The following is a 20131-nucleotide window of genomic DNA, read 5'->3' on the forward strand; positions in this document are numbered from 1 at the left end:
CCATCATCAGAGCAGAACAGACCCCAGGACTGATCGTTCCTTCCAAACAAACGGTCTCTACTGTCTCCTTTCCTTCTGATTCCTCTGTAACTCACTGATATAGAAACACCTCCTCTCCACTCGACCTCCCAGTAGCAGCGACCAGTCAGACCAGTTGAACACAGCAGCTGAGGATACAAGTCAAATCTGTCTGGATGATCAGGATATGACTGACGCTCCTTCACATGTGTCGCCTTCCTGTTGTTGTCAGACAGTTTGATGTTTGTGTTCACTGTGTTTGTGTCGATAGTGAGCGGACAGGAATCTGATGGAGAGAACAAGACACAGCTGCAGTTATTGATCAAGTGATCAGTTATTGACAGTTTGATGAAGACTCATGAAGTCAGTGATGTGACAGTGTGAAGATGGTTGAATGTGCTGCTTTGTTTCCATGAATCAAAGTAAAAACACACTTACACTTCCTCAGACCTGGTGTCAACCATGGGACTCCAGCAGGCTCCACCCTGAAAGGAGGAGGGGGGTCAGAGCTGCACGTTCTCTGTCAGCATGCACACATGGACATTATATGAAAACATGGAAAATGACAGTGTGTGTGGCTGCAGCAGCCTCTCCATACCTGAGAGAGTCCAGTCTCCAGTCTAGATCCTTCCGTCCAGCAGACATCAGCTTCATTCCTGAGGCTCCTGGATGGTTGTAGCTCATGTCCAGCTCTCTCAGATGGGAGGGGTTGGAGCTCAGAGCTGAGGCCAGAGAAGCACAGCCTTCCTCTGTGACCAGACATCCTGACAGACTGAACACACACAACAACACACAGGAACCCCCTGTCAACACCTGCTATTGTGTTCAAGTGGCATCAGATAAACAGCTGGATGGATCCTCACCTGAGAGTCTCCAGTCGACAGTGTGGACTCTCCAGTCCACCAGACAGCAGCTTCACTCCTGAGTCCTGCAGGTTGTTGGTATTCAGGTCCAGGTGTCTCAGACTAGAGGACTGGGAGCTGAGGACTGAGGACAGAGCTTTGCAGCTCCTCTCTGAGAGGTTACAGTTGCTCAGTCTGAAGAGATGATCGTGAGGAATTAAAGAAGAAAGGAGTTTATTTTCTGTTCGGTTGAAAAGACAGAAGTGTCTTTAAAAAATGAAAGCCCAAAATTATTCATACCCCTGTCAAATACAACAAATTTCTTATTTTTTTCTGTTACACATTAGTATTTCAACTCAGATTTGACATACATGGGACACGGAGGAAAGTGTGCAGCCATGACCGATTTATTTAAGTAAGTTACACTGTTAAAGGTGTTTATTTTAATGTTAGATAAAAACCAAAATTCTTCATACCCCAGACAAATAGCCATAGGATGTTTGAACAACCCTATAAAAAACTCTACTGTCATACAGAAACATGACTCCACCCACCAACAGTCTCCCCATGGTCATACTACAACAGCTGTTTTGGAAAAATAAGCTTTTGCATAATTCTTGTGATTTTTTCATCGCAAATAATAATCAATAACTTCACTGTTCATACAGTATAGAGACTTTAAAATCACTCCCCCACTGAACGGTCTCCTCATGGTCATACTACAACAGCTCAATTATTATTTGCAAATAAAAAAAAATGTCCAAAATTAAAAGTTTATTTTCCGAAAACAGCTGTTGTAGTATGACTATGAAATAAAAATTACAACATTTTCCTGAAAACTACAACTTTATTCTCAAAGTCTGTGAAAACATTTTTTTCTAATTGTGGCCCAAATACTCCACCTGACTGAATCAGAAACACTAAGCTTTCTCTACACTTACAGAGCTTTGTTAGAGGCTTTGACCACTGGCAGCAGCCTCAGAAGAGCCTCCTCTGAAGCAGAGTATTTCTTCAGGTCAAACTCGTCCAGATCTTCTCCTGATGACAGTAAGATGAAGACCAGAGCCGACCATTGAGCAGGAGACAGATCATCTGTGGAGAGACGTCCGGATCTCAGGGACTGTTGAATCTCCTCTACTAGAGAACAATAATTCAGTTCATTCAGACAGTGGAACAGGTTGATGCTTTTCTCTGCAGAGGGAGTGTTTTCAATCTTCTTCTTGATGTACTGGACTGTTTTCTGATTGGACCGTGAGTCACTTCTTGTCTTTGTCATCAGACCTCGTAGGAGAGTCTGATTGGTCTCCAGTGAAAGACCCAGGAGGAAGCGGAGGAACAAGTCCAGGTGTCCATTTGGACTCTGTAAGGCCTCGTCCACAGCACTCTGGTAGAAAGATGCTGATTTGTCTCCAAACATTTCAGACCACCACCAGGAGGTTGTTTGTTGTTGTGACATCAGGTTGAGTCCAGAGTTGATGAAGGTCAAATGGACATGAAGAGCAGCCAGAAACTCCTGAACACTCAGATGGACGAAGCAGAACACCTTGTCCTGGTACAGGCCTCTCTCCTCTTTAAAGATCTGTGTGAACACTCCTGAGTACACTGAGGCTGCTCTGATATCGATGCCACACTCTGTCAGGTCTGATTCATAGAAGATCAGGTTTCCTTTCTGCAGCTGCTCAAAAGCCAGTTTTCCCAGAGACTCAATCATCTTCCTGCTCTCTGGACTCCAGTGTGGATCTGTCTCAGCTCCTCCATCATACTTGACCTTCTTCAGTTTTAGATGAACCACCAGGAAGTGGATGTACATCTCAGTCAGGGTCTTGGGCAGCACTCCTCTCCTTCTGGTCTTCAACAGCTCCTCCAGAACTGTAGCGGTGAGCCAGCAGAAGACTGGGATGTGGCACATGATGTGGAGGCTTCGTGATGTCTTGATGTGGGAGATGATCTCTCTGGCCTGCTTCTTCTTTCTGAACCTCTTCCTGAAGTACTCCTCCTTCTGTGGGTCAGTGAACCCTCTGACCTCTGTCACCATGTCAACACACTGAGGAGGGATCTGATTGGCTGCTGCAGGTCGTGTGGTTATCCAGAGGCGAGCAGAGGGAAGCAGGTTCCCCCTGATGAGGTTGGTCAGCAGCACGTTGACTGAGGTGGACTCTGTCACATCAGTCAGGATCTCAGTGTTGTGGAAGTCCAGAGGAAGTCGACACTCGTCCAGACCGTCAAAGATGAAGACGACCTGGAACTGATCAAACCTGCAGATTCCTGCTTCTTTGGTTTCAGAGAAGAAGTGATGAACAAGTTCCACCAAGCTGAACTTTTTCTCTTTCAGTTCATTCAGCTCTCTGAAGGTGAAGGGAAATGTGAAGTGTATGTCCAGGTTGTATTTGTCTTCAGCCCAGTCCAGAGTGAACTTCTGTGTTAAGACTGTTTTCCCAATGCCAGCCACTCCCTTTGTCATCACTCTTCTGATTGGTCGGTCTCTTCCAGGTGGGGCTTTAAAGATGTCTTCTTGTCTGATGGTTGTTTCTGGTCTGTCTGGTTTCCTGGACGCTGTTTCAATCTGTCTGACCTCATGTTCAGCATTGACCCCTCCAGCCCCTCCCTCTGTGATGTAGAGCTCTGTGTAGATCTGCTTCAGAAGGATTGGGTTTCCTGCTTTAGAGATCCCCTCAAACACACACTGGAACTTCTCCTTCAGGACAGATTTGAGGTTACGTCCACAAACTGGAGCAAAATATTCTGAAAAAAAAACACAAGATATAAGATCAATATAACATTTTACAGTAATTCCTCTAAATAGCGACTATATGAACATGTTTCCCTCCATGTATTGATGTCAGTGAACGTCTCATTTGTTCATCATGTTGAATCTTTAGAGAAATCCTCTTACTGCTCTGCAGACGCTCAGCCAGCTCCTCCTGCTTCATCCTCCTCAGGAAGTTCACTGTGATCTTCACTAATGCCTCTCTGCTGCTCCTCCTCTGCTCTTCATCCTCACCGTCCAACACCTCCTCATCCTCCCTCTGACTCCCTGAGCATTCTGGGTAATCTGGACTCAGAGCCTTGTGGATCTTCTTCAGCTCGTTCTTGACAAAAGGGACCATGTTCTCCTCCAGCAGCTGGAACAGAAACTCCATGAGTGACAGCATCAAACTAAAACCATGGAGCCAAACATCAGATCCATGTTGGACAGACTGACAATCCACTGGTGTCAAAGTGCAGCATGGAGATGATGGTGAACACAACAGATGTAACAGCAGCTGTTGGACATGTCCTCACCATAAATATGGAGTCCAGGTGTGTTTGATGCTGCTGGGCAGACTGACCACTGGGAACATCTGAGCTCTCCTGGTCCACTCTGTGGAGGAATCAGTGTCAAGTCAACATCAGTACAGAGAGATAATACAAGATGGACTTTATATGTCCCCCGAGGACGTTCACAACAGACAGAGACACTTTGGTTTCAGACCTGGTCCAACAACACGTCGTACAAACTGGTTCTTTTCTATAATAACCTCAGGTCATGTTCACACCAGCCTTATTTAGACCGGTTGAACCATACCCTGGAGCGTTTAATAATAATAATAATAATACATTTTATTTATAATGCACTTTACATTTAAGCAATCCCAAAGTGCTACAGTGCAAGCTGCACATTAATGTTACAATTTAAATTTTGAAATAAATAAATTATAAGCATAACTTAATATGACCAAGGCACCTAAAAGCAAAAACACAGCAGTTTTCATCACTTTACAAGCAAGTTGGCAACACACATACATTGGAGTGAATGGGTTTCTTGGGCGGATTTGCAATACCCATATCCTGCCACTAGGGGGAGAATAAAGTTACCACGGGAGTCTATGGTGGTGTCGCTACTCTCTTTTCCAGTGCTCTAGGTTTAGTATGAAGAAGGGAGTGGTTGCAGGTACAGGCTTAGCCTTGCAGAGGCAGCCGATCAGAGGCGGAGTAAGGCAGGTCTTGGCGTGGCCATAGTGGGAAAAAAATATTGCGTGAAGGAAGGTTAGATGACTTTACTTTATTTGTTTATTTGGATGGGACACTGAACATTAACTCTTTCGCGACCTCACTAAGAGCCAGGGTTTAAAATTAGCACCCGCCACTCGCCAAATGCGGGTAAAAATATGATTTGGCGAGTAAAATTATTAGGTCACTCGCCATTGGCCGGCAGCTGGAATATGCCAACTTCACTATATAATTGTCATCATAAATGCTGAACAGTGAAACGAACACAGTTTACAGCTACAGGAGATCTATTGACTGTGTTTAGAATGTCAGAGTTGTCCCGTTATCCTCCGTGATTCAACATTTAAGAAATGTATCAAGTTTTCTGCTGCTGTAACGTTCGCGTTCAATCAGTCATTCAGAGGAGGCGGTCAGAAGCAAGCAACGATAGCTTGTTGTGGTAACGTGTTTATGTGGCGACACATCACGATGGTGAGAGGTAGGGTTACCACATGTCCCCGACAATATGGAATCATCCCGTATTTGCAGATTAAATAACCCCGTCGGCCCGTCCTGTTTTGCATCAATACGGGACCGGGTTTGTCTCGTATTTCCGAGTTCACTTGAATGCAGCATCACCCCGCTCGCAATCCTGTGAAGAGGTGCCGACTCTGCCCGTTATCAGGTGAAACTCTGTGTTGTGATCACAGACGAGAGTGGCAGAAATTCAAACACTGGGCTCGACAGTGTCAGTGACACTCTGGGCCGAGAAGTATACCCCCGCAGCCCCCGCCCGTAAAGCCTTTCCACCGAATCAACGGTCTTTTTTTTTTTTTTTTTTTTTACCGCAACATATGATTCACGTCATGATAACGTCTGTAGGCCTATTTAGGCTGTTCAAACTTCCACAGTCCATAGTTCTCTTTGTTTAATATTTCAAAAGAAAGTTGCATCCTTATGTAGGATGAACAGTAGGCAATCTACATTAAAACAAAAACAAACAAAAAAAAACCTGTGTTCACACCACTTATTCAGTCTGAATTAAATGTAGGCTAAGTTTCAAAACTCACATCACTATAATTATCTTCCTCTGAAAGCCTATTTATGTCTGTTGTCATTCCACCAGCTAATCTAAACCTTTTTTTTTTTATATATATATATTTATTGCAACAATTTAGTTTAGGAGGCAGGTGTGTTTTGTTAAGGCAGCTGCCTAACTATAATGCAATGGGGAAAACACTGCTGATTTTACTGACTTTGTGTTGTGAGCAGTTCAGTGGCCGGTGAAAACATATTTTGGCCGGTAAAATTTTTGACCTACCTGCCATTGGCAGGTAGGTCAAAAAGTTAATTTTATACCCTGCTAAGAGCTCATCACATCTCCCTCCGGACCGCATGTTTTTGGCTATTTGTTTACCTTTTTTCTCACGTTGAAGCGAACTCTGTACATCACCTAGAAACAAACGGTTTTCACGTGGTTGAAGAGTGACTTTCCAACGTGCTCCTCGAAAAAACTGCGAGTTTTTCCGCTGTTTCGTTCATGAGTACGAAGGAGAAGAAGAGAGCTCGGTTTCTCCAAAAACGGAGCTCCCGCTCTAGTTTCAGAGAAAAATGCACTTTTGTGTCAAGTGGCAATCGGCTCATTTTACCGGTACTCTGCAGTGTGGCATGTCTCCCAAATCACTTCTACGGCTAAATAAGTCTTTTTGTAGGCAAATCTACATCCACTGGGGGCCGCTAACGTTATACAAATACGAGATTCCACCTTCTTCTTTTGTATTTTTCTTTGTCTTTTCCTACCATCATGAGTGGCGTTGACCACCGGTTGCTGGGGGGAGTAGCTGTTGTTGTAGGAAACTAAATCTAATCGCTGATCTAAAATCTATATTGTGGGTTTCCCTATTCTACATATAGGTTTATCTAAATCTCATCTCTGATCTGAGGTCTGATTGATGGGTTTGGGGATATAAAGGTGGAGCTGCTCGTGTTGTAGCCATAGACTGTTAGGTTGTAGCTGACAGCCGTACACTACACTACACTTTGTCCCCAGAGCAGCATTCAAGGAGACCGATTACTCAGACAAAACTAAGATCACACAGTTGATAAAAATCATTATGTTTTGATTGTAGTTTAAAACTGTTTTACATATCAGAGGACTACCATATTCACACACAGGGTACCTGAGAGTGTCTATTATCATCATCTGTAAAAATAAAAAATAAAAAAAACGGTTTTGACGAGTTTACTCGTCAAAGGTCACGAAAGAGTTAATGGATAAAAACATGTAAATGTGCCGGATTACCGTCTGGACTCCCATAAACATGGATGACAATGTAAGTGGACGTGCCGCTATCTAAAAAAAAAAAAAAAACTAGGACGGCGCTGCGCTCTCCAGCTGACTGACCTGCAGCAGAGCTTCACAGAGGAGCTCTGCTGTTCACTCTCATTACTGCCTGTTGTCTTGTGATATGACTGTCTGATTGCAGAGCAAAGCTAAATGTAGATATGTGTTAATTATTATTTAATGACCGCCATCTCACCAGCCATTCATATGCGTGGCGTGTTAAAGTCTGCTGGCACAGTCTAGATTGGCACCAACATCAAAAGAAGCCGACAATTATCCATAATTGTTTAAACTGTCTGACCAATAACTGAATGACATTTTGTTTACAGTGTTCGGACTGCCTGACTTTGGCCTTTGTGAACGCAAACCAGACCAATTGAAAAATTGCAACAGTGTATCATCCTTGTGTTGATTCCAATCAGATAAGGTGTGAACCTGCCCTCAGTCTGACTGTCAGTTACAGCTTACATCTGATCAGCTGATCCACATCCTCCTTTAAAGTGAATGATCCAGCCCTTTGAGTTGTTGCTCTTTAAAGACAGACAGCTGGGTTCAGGAGAGTCTGGTCTCTGCTGCTGGATCCTGAAACAACAACACAACTCATGTTAAAGCTCCAGTTGGTAAGTTGATGAAAGTAAACTCCCCGACTTGGTCGGAAATTTCAAAACAATACTCTGTCAGGTCTCTTTATGAACCTCTGCCAAGCGCCCCCCACACACACAGACACACACACGTGCAGGCGCACGCACACAAATTAGCCATAAACGCACGCACAAAAGATGTACCGTATCCATAGCAACTGGAGACTCTAATGAAACACACAAAGACGTCAGAAAAAAAGTTGTCAGACCAGTGTTTTCCTGAGACCTTATGCCTTTTCATCTAAAGTCTGAGGCTGAAGCCTGACACCTGAGGATGTCCAAAAATGTACACCGTAGACTCCACAGGAAGAACGTTCAACAGAAACTCAAAAACCTTGAAATGTAGTTTTGTCTCTTACATCTGATCAGCTGATCCTCGTCCTCCTTTAAAGGTAATGAACCCTTCCTTTGACCGGTCGCTCTTTAAAGACAGACAGCTGGGTTCAGGAGAGTCTGGTCTCTGCTGCTGGATCCTGAAACAACAACACAACTGATAAATGTACATGTTGGAGAAAAACTGATGAAAAATATCTACACAAAAATATAAACACAACTGACTTTTAGAGAGAAAAGTCTTTCTGACAGTTTAAACTCTGACCTTTGACCTGTGGTCTGGCTCTGACGTCCCCCACACAGAGTGGTTTTAGAGGGAGGGGCTCCCTCCTCTCTGTCCTCACACTGATCCATGCTGCTGAGCTCACATCCACATCAGCTCACACACACTTTGTAGCTTCACCTGCAGAGGAAACACACATCATTCATCTGCACAGCAGCTCACATGTCCATCATGTCTCCAGCTGCTCCTCCACTGATTGGCTCTTCTTCTCTGCTTCATATCAGTGTCAGTTGAATGCAGTCACAGCAGTGAGGAAGAGGAAGCTGCCATCAGCTGCTGTACTTCTACTATCAGTCCACTAGATGGCGTCATGAAGCTGCAGCCCAGCAACATGATCCATGGACCACTGTTTCCATCCACTGACACACACAAGGACTGAGATCCACTGAGTTGATGTGACACAGTCTCTGTGTGGACAGTGTCCCTGTAGAAAACCACTGGATCAAACAAGCTACAGCTGATTATTACACACACAACAACTGGGCCAGGACTTATTTCACCTCACAGCTCCACTATCACAACATTCACTCATTTCACTCACACTGGAAATTCAAAGAGAGATTATAGCTGCTGCGCAGCGATGGGTTGGGTCCGGGCTATTTTTTGGCAAATTTAGGCAAATTCTGAGCAACAAACAGGAGAATAGGAAGACAGGACAGTTGACCTTTTCACTTTGCACCAGTTCCAAATTGAACCCACAACCTCTGGAACCAAAGACCATTGTCTATCGCACTGAGCTAATGGACAAGTGGCAGTGCTATGGTGGCTTCACCAACTGAGTAAGCCATTCAATGTTGTGCAGGCAGATTTGAAACCACTGTAAAAAGAGGTAAAAATCTGATATGTATTTGTCAAACATCTACTGTGACTCTGACCATCTGGTGTTTTAGTTAAAGGGATAGTTCACCCTAGAATGATATCTCGCTCATTATCTACTCACCCTCATGTTGACTAAGGGCTGGAAGAATTATCAGAGTCCACCGTCCCTTCTCTTAGTTACAGGGGGTCTCGGCGTAGCAGTGAATTTCAATGCAACGGTTGCAAAGGGACACCGGAGCTCTTCGTAAAAAACACACACACAAAAAAACATCCAAATACCTCCATGATGCTCGTATGTAATGTCCGTCTTGTGCTGAAGCCCCAAACTGCGTAATTGTCCCGAAAAAAAAATTAAATAAGTCTATATTTTAAGCTTGTTTGTAGCGGAAGCTTCTCGTCTTCTTCTTCTTCTCCTATTCCTGGTCCGTCCAAATATCGCGTGATTTGCGCCGGCGTCATTGCGGTTACTGCGAATCACGCGATATTTGGACGGACCAGGAATAGGAGAAGAAGAAGAAGACGAGAAGCTTCCGCTACAAACAAGCTTATATAGACTTATTTAATTTTTTTTCGGGACAATTACGCAATTTGGGGCTTCAGCACAAGACGGACATTACATACGAGCATCATGGAGGTATTTGGATGTTTTTTTGTGTGTGTTTTTTTACGAAGAGCTCCGGTGTCCCTTTGCAACCGTTGCATTGAAATTCACTGCTACGCCGAGACCCCCTGTAACTAAGAGAAGGGACGGTGGACTCTGATAATTCTTCCAGCCCTTAGTCAACATGAGGGTGAGTAGATAATGAGCGAAATATCATTCTAGGGTGAACTATCCCTTTAACTCCCTGGTTGGGTCTTGAACCAACATCCTCCAACACCAAGAACCAGCTCCTAACTCACTGAGCTAACTGTCTGCAAGAGAGACCTGCTGTGTGACTTCTCAAATAGACTCAGTGAATCACAAGCCAGGCAGCTGTTGTCAAGGCAGATTTCAAAAATGGTCAAAATGTCACAAATTCTAATATCTAAACAAAAATCTGATAATAAATAAATTGCAATCTTGACAGCATGAAAATGTTGATGATCTGTTTTTAGCAATAAGTGACCAGTAGCTTCACCTGTCAGGTACATGAGCTGCAGTACAAGCAGGAAGTAGCACAACAAGGAAATACTCAAGGAGAGTACAAGTACCTTACAACTGTACTGCACTAAATGTACTCAGTTACTGTGAAGAACCTGATGCTGAACATTGATCAACACTGGAAAATCAATCATCAATACAGTCTCAGGAAAACCGTGATAATAGCATTAAGTGTTGAGTATTGACGAGGTTGAGACAGACAATAACAGTCAGTATTGATCATTGCTTGATAGTCAAACATTCAAACTGTTCACCTTACCTTCACACGTTAAAATAAACTGCGACACAGCCGTTGGTCAACCGTGAAACTAAGGTGGTTTACGGGTGTGGAAATAGTCAGGTCCAGAGAGACACATGACAGAAAGGATAAGCACATGATCACTTATAGTTTTACGAGACACAAAGGTTTATGTTCAAGAGTCATTTGACTGTGGACTAGGTTTTTATTTTTTTATTTTTATCCTTGTTTGAACCTCGTAATCACTTCCTGTCCTATTTTGTTTTCCACAGCCTGTACACAAGCTATAAAACATGGGGCCTGTTGTTGTAAACCTAGATTACTAGATTTATTACTTGTACTAATGTTTTCCAAGCCAAGAAAATGTTTAAGGAAATAGCTATCAGAAATTATGATAAATGTAGCCAATGATTCTTCTAGCTTGTAATGCTGTTTTTTGTTTTTATGTTTTTATGCTTGTCTTGTTTATGGTAAGACTACAGTTTGCTCAGTGACTGACAGATATGTCAACTTTAAGTTCTGTTTATGTTTTTGTTGTTGTTGTTTTGTTTATTTTATGGTGATTGGTTGTTGTTGTCATTTTGTTTCTTTTGTTTTGTATGTTTTATGGCAAGAATGTTGCTCAGTGACAGATTACTTGGAAAATTAAATATTAAGTGAGGGGCAGGCAATATAAGATGTATCTTCTCCCTGCTCCCTTCCAACCAATGGAAGAAATGTTGTGATGATATTGTCAAATTGTGAAATTGCCTTGGTTGGAATAAATAAAAAGAAAGAAAGAAAGAAAGAAAGATTAGGGATTAAGCCGGGATATGTTGGTTATCCTGGTTTAATTTAGCCTCAAAATGGTTGTTCGAAAGCAGGTTTAAAAATGTATCCTGGTCAAGTTACTACTGTGTGGTGATTTATTCTCTGCAGCTAGCCTGCTCCAGACCATAATAACAGCCAGGCTTAGTTGATTCTGTTGTCTTTATCTGTGAAGTCAGCAGTCACATTGATATTTTATTGACCCCATTGCTGGGAAATTCAGTTTGTAAGAAATACAGAATAACATGAGGAGAGGGGAGCAGACTATGTTCCAATGGGGAGTACATGAATATTATCACATAGCCTAAATTATGCCACCCTTAGCAAAAAGTAGTAGTACTATCGGCCTACTTGAAGTTCATTTTATTAAGTATGCTTGAGTATAAGTATAAGCATAGCAAGTATACTATGGACCATGTAGGCCTACTTGTGGCCTACTAGAAAGTATACTATTTAAATACTTCTTCGGACTAAATTGGAACATTTTAAGTTTATAAAAGTATACTTTATAGGTAATTTTAAGTTTACAAAAGTACACTTTCAAGTTTACAACAAGTACACTCATCTATATACTCCTAGTGTACTAAGTATATACTTCTAGTCCGCGGGCCCCTAGTGGCCTGTGGTGTAATTGCAAGGGGTCAGTGAAAATATTCGCCGAACCTCTCTGGCACAAGTCAATGACTTCTGTACTTGGATCAAGATATACTAAGTATTAGTACTTTGTGGCAGAAAGAAGTAAAAAGTATACTAAAGTACAAGTATAAGATTTAGTATTAAAGTATACTGTAAGTGTAAGTCTGAGTATTAAAGGGACAACGAGGAGTTTCTCCATCGGCAGAACGAAAAATTCCGCGACAATAAAAAAGTCTCATATTAATGTGGATGAATCTACGTTACCCACACTTGTTAAAGGCTCCATTTTAGATAGATATATGGTTTTGTCTCTATGGTTATTTTGTTATTATTAGTGGTGGTGGAAATGTTGGTCGAGCCGACCAGCGTTTCTTTACTTTCGGTTTTGTGGCGAGTCATGAGAATAACGCCGCCGAATCTCCGTTTATGGTGGGAACTACGACGGTATGTGATCGTCTTCCAACCTCTGACTTTAATTCTTGATGAATGAAAACATGAGTCTGTCTTGCACCGGTCAAAGAATTTCACGGTGCGGAGGCTCATAAATGTAGTGTGAAAACACTTTGCTTTTCCTAAACTCCTCGTTGTCCCTTTAAAGTGGAGGTGAAGCAGCCAGCCAAATACACATATTTCAATAAACTGTTTTCCACTGTACTTAAAAATTGTCAAACTAACACATGAAACGTAACCATTAAGGAGAAATTTTAAGTTTAGTTTGACGTTTTGCATTAGTTATTTAGCTAGTGCGCCGCCATCTTGTCGTTCGACTGTCCGTGACGTCACGGTGTTGGTTGCCTCTGCTGGCTGACAGCGACGGACAGTGAAAGTGAAGGACATAGCTACAGACAGAGACGGTAAAACATGAAACTGTGGAGGCACTGGATTAGAAGAGACACAGAGGAGACCTCTACTGTGTTGCTCCTTCTGTGAACTAGTTTTACAGTGTTAAAAACTAGAAAAAAAACCCTCTTTTTTTCATAAACTGCCGCTAATAAGGAGCCGCCGCAGCATCAGAGCTGTTATCAAGACTCCTCTGCTGATCTCGGTGTGATCATTTCTTACAGCATGTTTACATCCAGAGGAAAATTCTGATCAACCCTGAAAGTTGATCATTCATCGGATCAACCGACAACAACCTGACTTTACTCCGACAGTTTTCAGTTTAGCTGCCTCAGCCCGTCCTCCCCCGACCGGCCCACGTAATCACACCGTGATAAGCATCAGTCACCGCGGGGAGAGAGAGGCTGGACCCTCCGCTAGTCCGATCACACACACACACACACACACACACACACACACACACACACACGCGATCTGATGACATCGGTATACGGTATTAACTGTAATAGCGCCCATCAAGGGAAAAATCTCTGCTCTCATCCTCCACACACCCAGCCCTCAGCAGAAGACTATTCAAACAATAAATATGTCTTACCTTTACAACAGGTGTCCAAAACAGTCAGCAGTGCAGTCATCCAGCTCCAACAGTTTAATAATCCACCGATATTCCCGTTTACACCGCGTTCCTCATCTATGGCAGCCAGCGTGGTGCTTCATTCATTTGCATTGTGTGAAAAAAAAAGTTTTAGCTAACGTTAGCTTTAGCTTCAGCTCTTGACAGGAGAGGCTGACAGAAGAGACAGTGAAGCCTCTCTGCTGTTGGTACCGAGTCCAGACCACGGTCCAGAGGTCCAGACAGTCCGACACACCGCGTCCGAGCCGCGCCGACCGTGTCCGTGTGGGAGTAACGTTGCACCGGGAGTAAACAACGCGGTGGAACCGGACAACACAGACCCGGTTGATCAGAAACACGGCTGTTGCCGCCGCTAATTTTTCTTTTTTTTTCACACAATGCAAACCCAGATAGCAAATGTTTTGGCTGTATTCTGGCATCCTTTTGGCATTTTTGGCTTTCTTTTGGCTTTGTGAAAGCCCTTTGGCTCAGATGTGGTATGGTTTTGGTTAGCCATAATAGACAAAATTGGTGCCAGCAATATATGGCTGAGTTATGGCATATATCTGGTTAACCAAGACATTGGGCAAAGAGCGGGATAAAATAGAAGGGTGGTATGGCACGTTTATGGCAAGCCAAAAGATGAGGCAAAAGGCGGGATCAAGTAGAGGGGGTGGTATGGCATGTTTATGGCAAGCCAGAAGATGAGGCAAAAGGCGGGATCAAGTAGAGGGGGTGGTATGGCATGTTTATGGCAAGCCAGAAGATTGGACAAAGGGCGGCAACGTCCGATGGTTTGTTTTGGCATGTGTTTGTATAGCCAAAGGATAGCCAAAAGACCAAGCAAACGGCGGGAATTTCTACACAGTTTCAACCGACGACAGCCCTCCTACTTCATTTTCTCAAGCTGATCAACACGGAGGTATGTGCATGATATTATAGACATTTAAATTTAGTAAAATCTGATTTTCTATCATTGCCTTGTTTAAATACTCGATAAGGTTTACGTTTTCTGCACAGTTATGTTAATTTTTCCTATTTCGATGGGAACAAAACTGCTGTGAGCTATGAGCTAACTCGTAGCAAACAGGCACAGCCAGCTCATTCAATTTAATTACATCAATGATATGCACAGATAACAGATACAGTATATACACTGGCAGTGAGTATATGAGATAGTTTAATGTAATTAATATAATTGGTAGCTGACTAACCTTTGCACAGATAGTAGCTAACTTAGCTAGCAACAATCAGTCATTCCTTCAGCCTACAGTGAATATCTGCTGAAAGCAGCATAGCCTACCATTTAGCATTGAAAGTATATCCACCAAAAAAAGCATTGCTCATGTTGCTGTGCTTTTTAGCAATAATTAATAAATAATTTTAGCTGCCAGGCAGGAAAACACAAAGAAAACTCCAAACTTAAGCCAAAGAGTATAGCAAGAAGCTCTAACTGCCATAGGTGGTGTTGTGATAGTGCTGCCACCAATTTGGACTGAAAAGGCCTACTGCTGTGAAACCTTTTGTTATATTAAACCCACTTTATTCTCTGTCATATGTGCTTCTAGGGAGAAATCGAATTATCTGTGATTTAATTGCTTCGTTGCTTTTCAGTTATGAGCAAAATATCATATGCATACTTATAATATTTTACATATCCTATTTTCCTCTGCAGATCACTGAGCAAATGATGGCCCTGGAAGAAGACCCAGCCTCTTCCTTAAATATAAAAAGGATTTGGTGAGCTGCCTTTGATTTTATTAGAGTAGGGTAATGTAATGGTTGGCTAGTTGATTTGAAAATCAATGTAGGTAATGATCTCAATATTTTCAGGTCATCTCTCTTGGACCTTCTGGGCCTGCCACTTTGAAGGTTACGGTATGGGGCATTTTAAAGCCAAAGGACCAGACAGAAAAGGACACCTGACGAGGGATGAATGGAAAAGTTACAACTTAAAGTGGGTGAGTTTTATAACTGTAATAAAGCCTTTAATAAAGCATTCTTAGGCTACAGTAGAAGTAATAAGTTAAGTTTGTTTTCTCTTTGTCTGTATCACTTTAGATGCCACACGAAGAAACCCCATCTGCTCTACCACCACAGATGCAAGCATAGCACAGACCAGTGATGGTTTTACTGGGCTGGGGACCTGCAACCTGTCAGCCTGGAGTCAGTCAACAGTAAATTCAAAAATAAAAAGATGATGAAATAATATTAATCTTCCTATTGTTGTTGTTTTTTTTCCAATACACATAGACACATAGCAAGGTACATTTAAAGTTTATTAAGGGGAGCAATCATTTGGCATTATGGCTTCATTTTGGATCAGCTTTGGGTGGCAGGATTTGGGGCTTTTGGGACAGTTATGGCTATATTTTGGAAGGCCACAATTAGTTTTGGGTGAGTTTTGGCCTCTCTTTGGGTCAGTTTTGGCTACTTTTTGGCTGGATTTTGGGGATTTGGGGGTCTTTTGGGGCAGTTATGGCTATATTTTGGAAGGCCACAATTAGTTTTGGGTGAGTTTTGGCCTCTCTTTGGGTCACTTTTGGCTACTTTTTGGGCTCTCTTTGGGTCGGTTTTGGCTACTTTTTGGCTGGATTTTGGTTGGATTTTGGGGATTTGGGGCTCTTTTGGGGCAGCTATGGCTGTATTTTGGAAGGCCACAATTAGTTTTGGGTGAGTTTTGGCCTCCTTTTGGTTTGTTTTTGGCTTGCCTATTTTGGGCCATTTAGGGCCCGGAAGCCTGGCCATAATCTTGCCAAAATGACCAGCCAGATTTGGGCCAAAAGGATGCCAAAAGGTTTTTGCTATCTGGGAATGAATGAAACACCGCGCTGGCTGCCATAGATGAGGAACGCGATGTAAACGGGAACATTATTAAACTGTTGGAGCTGGATGACTGCTGCTGCTGACTGATTTGGACACCTGTTGTAAAGGTAAGACATATTTATTGTTTGAATAGTCTTCTGCTGAGGGCTGGGTGTGTGGAGGATGAGAGCAGAGATTTTTCCCTTGATGGGCGCTTTTAATACCGATGTCATCAGATCGCTGCTGCGTGTGTGTGTGTGTGTGTGTGTGTGTGTGTGTGTGTGTGTGTGTGTGTGTGTGTGTGTGTGTGTGTGTGTGTGTGTGTGTGTGTGTGTGTGTGTGTGTGTGAATGATCCCTCGGTGTGTGAGCGGACTAGCGGAGGGTCCAGCCTCTCTCTCCCCGCGGTGACTGATGCTTATCACGGTGTGATTACGTGGGCCGGTCGGGGGAGGACGGGCTGAGGCAGCTAAACTGAAAACTGTCGGAGTAAAGTCAGGTTGTTGTCGGTTGATCCGATGAATGATCAACTTTCAGGGTTGATCAGAATTTTCCTCTGGATGTAAACATGCTGTAAGAAATGATCACACCGAGATCAGCAGAGGAGTCTTGATAACAGCTCTGATGCTGCGGCGGCTCCTTATTAGCGGCAGTTTATGAAAAAAAGAGGTTTTTTTTCTAGTTTTTAACACTGTAAAACTAGTTCACAGAAGGAGCAACACAGTAGAGGTCTCCTCTGTGTCTCTTCTAATCCAGTGCCTCCACAGTTTCATGTTTTACCGTCTCTGTCTGTAGCTATGTCCTTCACTTTCACTGTCCGTCGCTGTCAGCCAGCAGAGGCAACCAACACCGTGACGTCACGGACAGTCGAACGACAAGATGGCGGCGCACTAGCTAAAAAATGCAATTTTCAACTCGCATTTTCTCCTAAATGCTTGTGTTTCATGTGTTAGTTTGTCTAAGTTTAAGCACACTGGAAATCCATTTAATGAATTATGTTAAATTGGCTGGCTGCTTCACCTCCACTTTAAGGTACGTGGACTATTCTTTATACTTTTCAGTATAAGCCAAGTATACTTCACTTTACTAAAATATAGTTTATAAAAAGTACACTTCTAAGTATACTGCCTCAGTTATAGTATAAAATGAGTATACTTGTAGTACACTTTAATAAACTACTTTAGGCAGAGTGCTAAAGCAGACCGCAGTGAAGTTAGTTTTAAGTTGGATATTTGACAGACATTCGCTCCTTCTCAATACATAAATATTAATGTGTTCAAATGCAATAACAACAGGTGTGTGTCATAGAGGAGACTTAGCTCGACCATCCTGTGTTGACTTTGAGCCAACAGGTCACATTATTTTTTTAATATATTTAATAAGTAATCAGTTATAAAATTATGATAACAACAAATTAATATGTAATTTAAAAAATATAACATTACCATGTTTTCTCTCCTTACTATAACATCAAATTAAAGTAAATTAAATATAATTTAAAATAATTAAAATGACTTTTATGCTGCTGAGGGTGAGGTTTTTGGCCTGTCCCTCACTGTTGTTGTTGTACGTCAACAGGAATTTTAATTTGTAAAATGTTGGCAAAATGTTAAAATGTTCACATTTACATATTGTTTTAAGTATGATCTTATTGTAAAACAGTGTTTTTGGTAATAATATATATCAATTATTATAAATATTTACCAATTTATCGGTGTCCCCTGATTTTATGTCAACCCTGTTACCCTAACCACAAAACCCTAGAAAAACAATGGTACATTCCAGATTTGACATGATTGACAGGAGTTTGCATCATGTCTTACCCAGGATACTAACAGCTCAGTAACAAGTAGCTTTCTCTCATCTCTAATGTGCTATTTTTGATGGTTTTTCAAGGTTGGACCGGGGGGGACAAGCATACAACGTCAACCCTGGTACCACTTTTTAACATACAAATCTAAACAATTTTCTATTTCTCATAATATAATCAATATCTACAGGTACCTTTCAAAGTACACAGTTTGCCCTTTAGCTAGCATTTATTTCAGCTAGCAATGGGCAAATTAGCTTGAAATAGTCAACCCTGTTACTGTCAACCCTGTTACCTTTGCAGTGTAGACAATAGAATGTGTGTCCTGTCATCTATTACTCTTGTCAACCCTGTTAGCATAACTTCAACCCTGTTGTTGTCATTAATTTGATAAAAATGTTTTAAAAAATTGAATTTCAACTGTTACCATTATAATTAAAACTATATAGACTATATATAGAAAATATTCTCAATAATCTCTAACTAGAAATACTGTATATTGTAAAGTTTATGTCGGTAACAGGGTTGACAAGATTAGGAAAACATTAAAACTGTAATAAAATATTAAATTCCACAGCTTGAGATGGCACAACATCATTTCTTGTCATTTTAAACGTTCTTTGATTCCTGGCTACTTAAAAAATAGCAATTAAATATAGTTACCGATTTCATGGAATGACCAAAATACCTCCCAGGTCATGTGACCTGTTGACTAAAAATCAACACAGGACAGAAGATCTAAGCCTCCTCTATGACACACACCTGTTTTTATTGCATTTAAACACATCTTATATTTTATATGAATGTTTAATGTATTGAGAAGGAGCAAATGTCTGTCAAATATCCAACTTAAAACTAACTTCACTGCGGTCTAAAGCAGAGTGAAGTGTGCCAACCAAGTGGATCCTCAGTGACAATAGACCATGATTAAAATGACTGGAACTGAACCTAATGATGGTAAAATGTGCACTCACACAGAGCAGTAGATATGGTATTCAGAGATGGACAGAGTACTCCACCCCAGTACTTGAGTAAGAGTACAAATACTAGCTACTGGTCAAAATTTACTCCGTTACAAGTAAAAGTAGCTCAGTCGACATGTTACTCCAGTAAGAGTAAAAAAGTACTTGCTTTTAAACGTACTTAAGTATCCAAAAGTACATGCTTTTAAATTTACTTTAAGTAAAAGTAAGAGTAAGAGTAAATTTCTTATTTTTCACGTCAATGAATGACTATAATTGTTTCTAAATGAATTTAAGGAGCTTTTAACTCTTGTTTGTGAGAATGAACTCTTTGAAACCACCTGAACTGATGTGCTGCTTTTAGAACCACAATGTTATATAAAGCTGCAGAAACACCTATGTATAAAAACAAATTAAATGAATGGGATCATAAGAGGACAGCAATTGTCATTTTCATGTTTTACACCCCCCAGCCCCCCCCCCCCCCCCCACACACACACACACACATCAGGCAAGGCATTTTCTATCTCCCCCTGACATGACTTTGTCCACAATTCAATGCTGTTTATGTGGTATCACAGGAGATTACATGCAAATGTTGATAAAAATAACAATTCTTTAATTAAGTAATGCAGATGTTTATTAACAATCATTTAACTCTTGCGTGAAAACTGTTAACTGAATGAACCTGCACCGTCTTACTCTTACTTTCCAGCCTTCCTAGAAATTAACTCAAGTAAAAGTAAAAATATTTGCCTTGGGAATGTATTCAAGTGAAATCTAATACTCAAGTAAAGTACAAATCCTCTAGATATGTACTTGGGTCATTCCGCCAAAAGAGTGCCATTTGCTCATTGTAACTCTTAAAAATTAAACTTCATTTTTCATTCCATTTCAGTATAGAATTTTTAACACATTTACTCATTCAAAATGAGTACTGGTCAATCTCAGGCTACTTTATTTCATTTATTGCTGCTTTTATCATTGCATTTTTGAAGAAAAAGTAACAGCAATGTGGGTAACAGCAATGAG

The 20131-nt window shown here is 41.6% G+C and overlaps 1 protein-coding gene across 1 annotated transcript in view; it reads right to left on the reverse strand.

Annotated features, from left to right (window-relative positions):
• Positions 1 to 20131, reverse strand: part of LOC310995737 (protein NLRC3-like) — a gene marked incomplete at its 3' end in the record, with an annotated part of 491970 nt that overhangs the window by 2661 nt on the left and 469178 nt on the right. The window contains exons 3-9 of the mRNA XM_083984860.1: positions 8174 to 8287; positions 7642 to 7755; positions 4143 to 4221; positions 3754 to 3982; positions 1802 to 3602; positions 882 to 1055; positions 662 to 790 (exon numbers count right to left, since the gene is read on the reverse strand). Of these exons, the coding sequence (XP_083840986.1) occupies positions 662 to 790; positions 882 to 1055; positions 1802 to 3602; positions 3754 to 3982; positions 4143 to 4221; positions 7642 to 7755; positions 8174 to 8287 (2640 nt within the window). The remainder of the gene's footprint in view (positions 1 to 661; positions 791 to 881; positions 1056 to 1801; positions 3603 to 3753; positions 3983 to 4142; positions 4222 to 7641; positions 7756 to 8173; positions 8288 to 20131) is intronic.

The sequence above is a fragment of the Trachurus trachurus genome (genome assembly GCF_905171665.1).
Source record: "Trachurus trachurus genome assembly, chromosome: 13".
Taxonomy (NCBI): domain Eukaryota; kingdom Metazoa; phylum Chordata; class Actinopteri; order Carangiformes; family Carangidae; genus Trachurus; species Trachurus trachurus.